At 35.3% G+C, this 1,009-nt stretch overlaps 1 protein-coding gene across 1 annotated transcript; it reads left to right on the top strand.

Annotated features, from left to right (window-relative positions):
• Positions 1-221: 221 nt before the first annotated feature.
• LOC124893839 lies at positions 222-894 on the top strand (the record flags this gene model as incomplete). The annotated part of the gene is made up of 1 exon (XM_047404690.1): positions 222-894. A coding segment is annotated over exon 1 (673 nt), but the record flags the coding sequence as incomplete, so codon positions are not given.
• Positions 895-1,009: the final 115 nt, after the last annotated feature.

Below are 1,009 nucleotides of genomic sequence, written 5' to 3'. Positions count from 1 at the left end.
TGTTATTTGAATTAGGAATTAGTTATTTTTATTTGAATGGAAGTCTAGTTAGAAATTTAGCTATAAATAGATGTTTTGAGTTGTTAATAAAAAAATTTCCTTTGACAATACAATTGCAGTATTTTTTTCTCTCCAACTCTTTCTCTGTTATTTCTCTAATTTCAAAGCGAAAAACCAACAATTGGTATTAGAGCCAGTTTCTTGAGGGATCTGTGATAGAGATGAATTCTGAAAACAACTTTTCCCAAATAGCTCCTCCTGTCTTTGATGGTGAGAATTACCATCTTTGGGCAGTAAGAATGGAGACTTATCTTGAGGCTTTAGATCTTTGGGAGGTCATGGAGGAGGATTATGATGTTCTTTCGTTGCTCGATAATCCCACGGTGGCCCCGATCAAAAGTCAAAAGGAAAAGAAAATCAAAAAATCAAAAGCAAAAGCAACTTTGTTTGCCAGTGTTTCTCCGATAATTTTCATGAGAATTATGAACTTTAAATCAGCAAAAGAAATTTGGGATTATCTGAAGGAAGAATATATCAGAGATGAAAGAATACGGGGCATGAAGGTATTGAATCTGATAAGGGAATTCGAATCGCAAAAGATGAAGGAATCTGAGATCGTCAAAGAGTACTCAAACCGACTTCTTAGCATTATTAATAAGGTAAGATTGCTTGGTACAAAATTTAAAGATTCAAGAATTGTTGTAAAAATTCTTGTTACAGTGCCTGAAAGATACAAAGTATCAATTATTACCTTGGAAAACAGAAAAGACCTGTCCAAGATTACTTTGGTAGAATTGTTAAATACAGTGCAGGCGCAAGAGCAAAGGAGGCTTATGAGGCAGGATGGTATGGTTGAAGAAGCTTTGGTAGCCAACCACAAAACTCAAAGCAAGGGTAATAATTCAAGGAAAAACTACCCACTTTGCCAGCACTAAGTCATCCTTCATTTGAATGTTGGAAGAGACCAGATGCACAATGTAAGATATGCAATCAACTTGGCCTTGAAGCT

Source organism: Capsicum annuum, unplaced genomic scaffold (assembly GCF_002878395.1).
Source record: "Capsicum annuum cultivar UCD-10X-F1 unplaced genomic scaffold, UCD10Xv1.1 ctg66182, whole genome shotgun sequence".
NCBI lineage: Eukaryota > Viridiplantae > Streptophyta > Magnoliopsida > Solanales > Solanaceae > Capsicum > Capsicum annuum.
The sequence above is the reverse complement of the archived record's forward strand: the minus strand, read 5'-3'. Positions and strand labels throughout refer to the sequence as shown.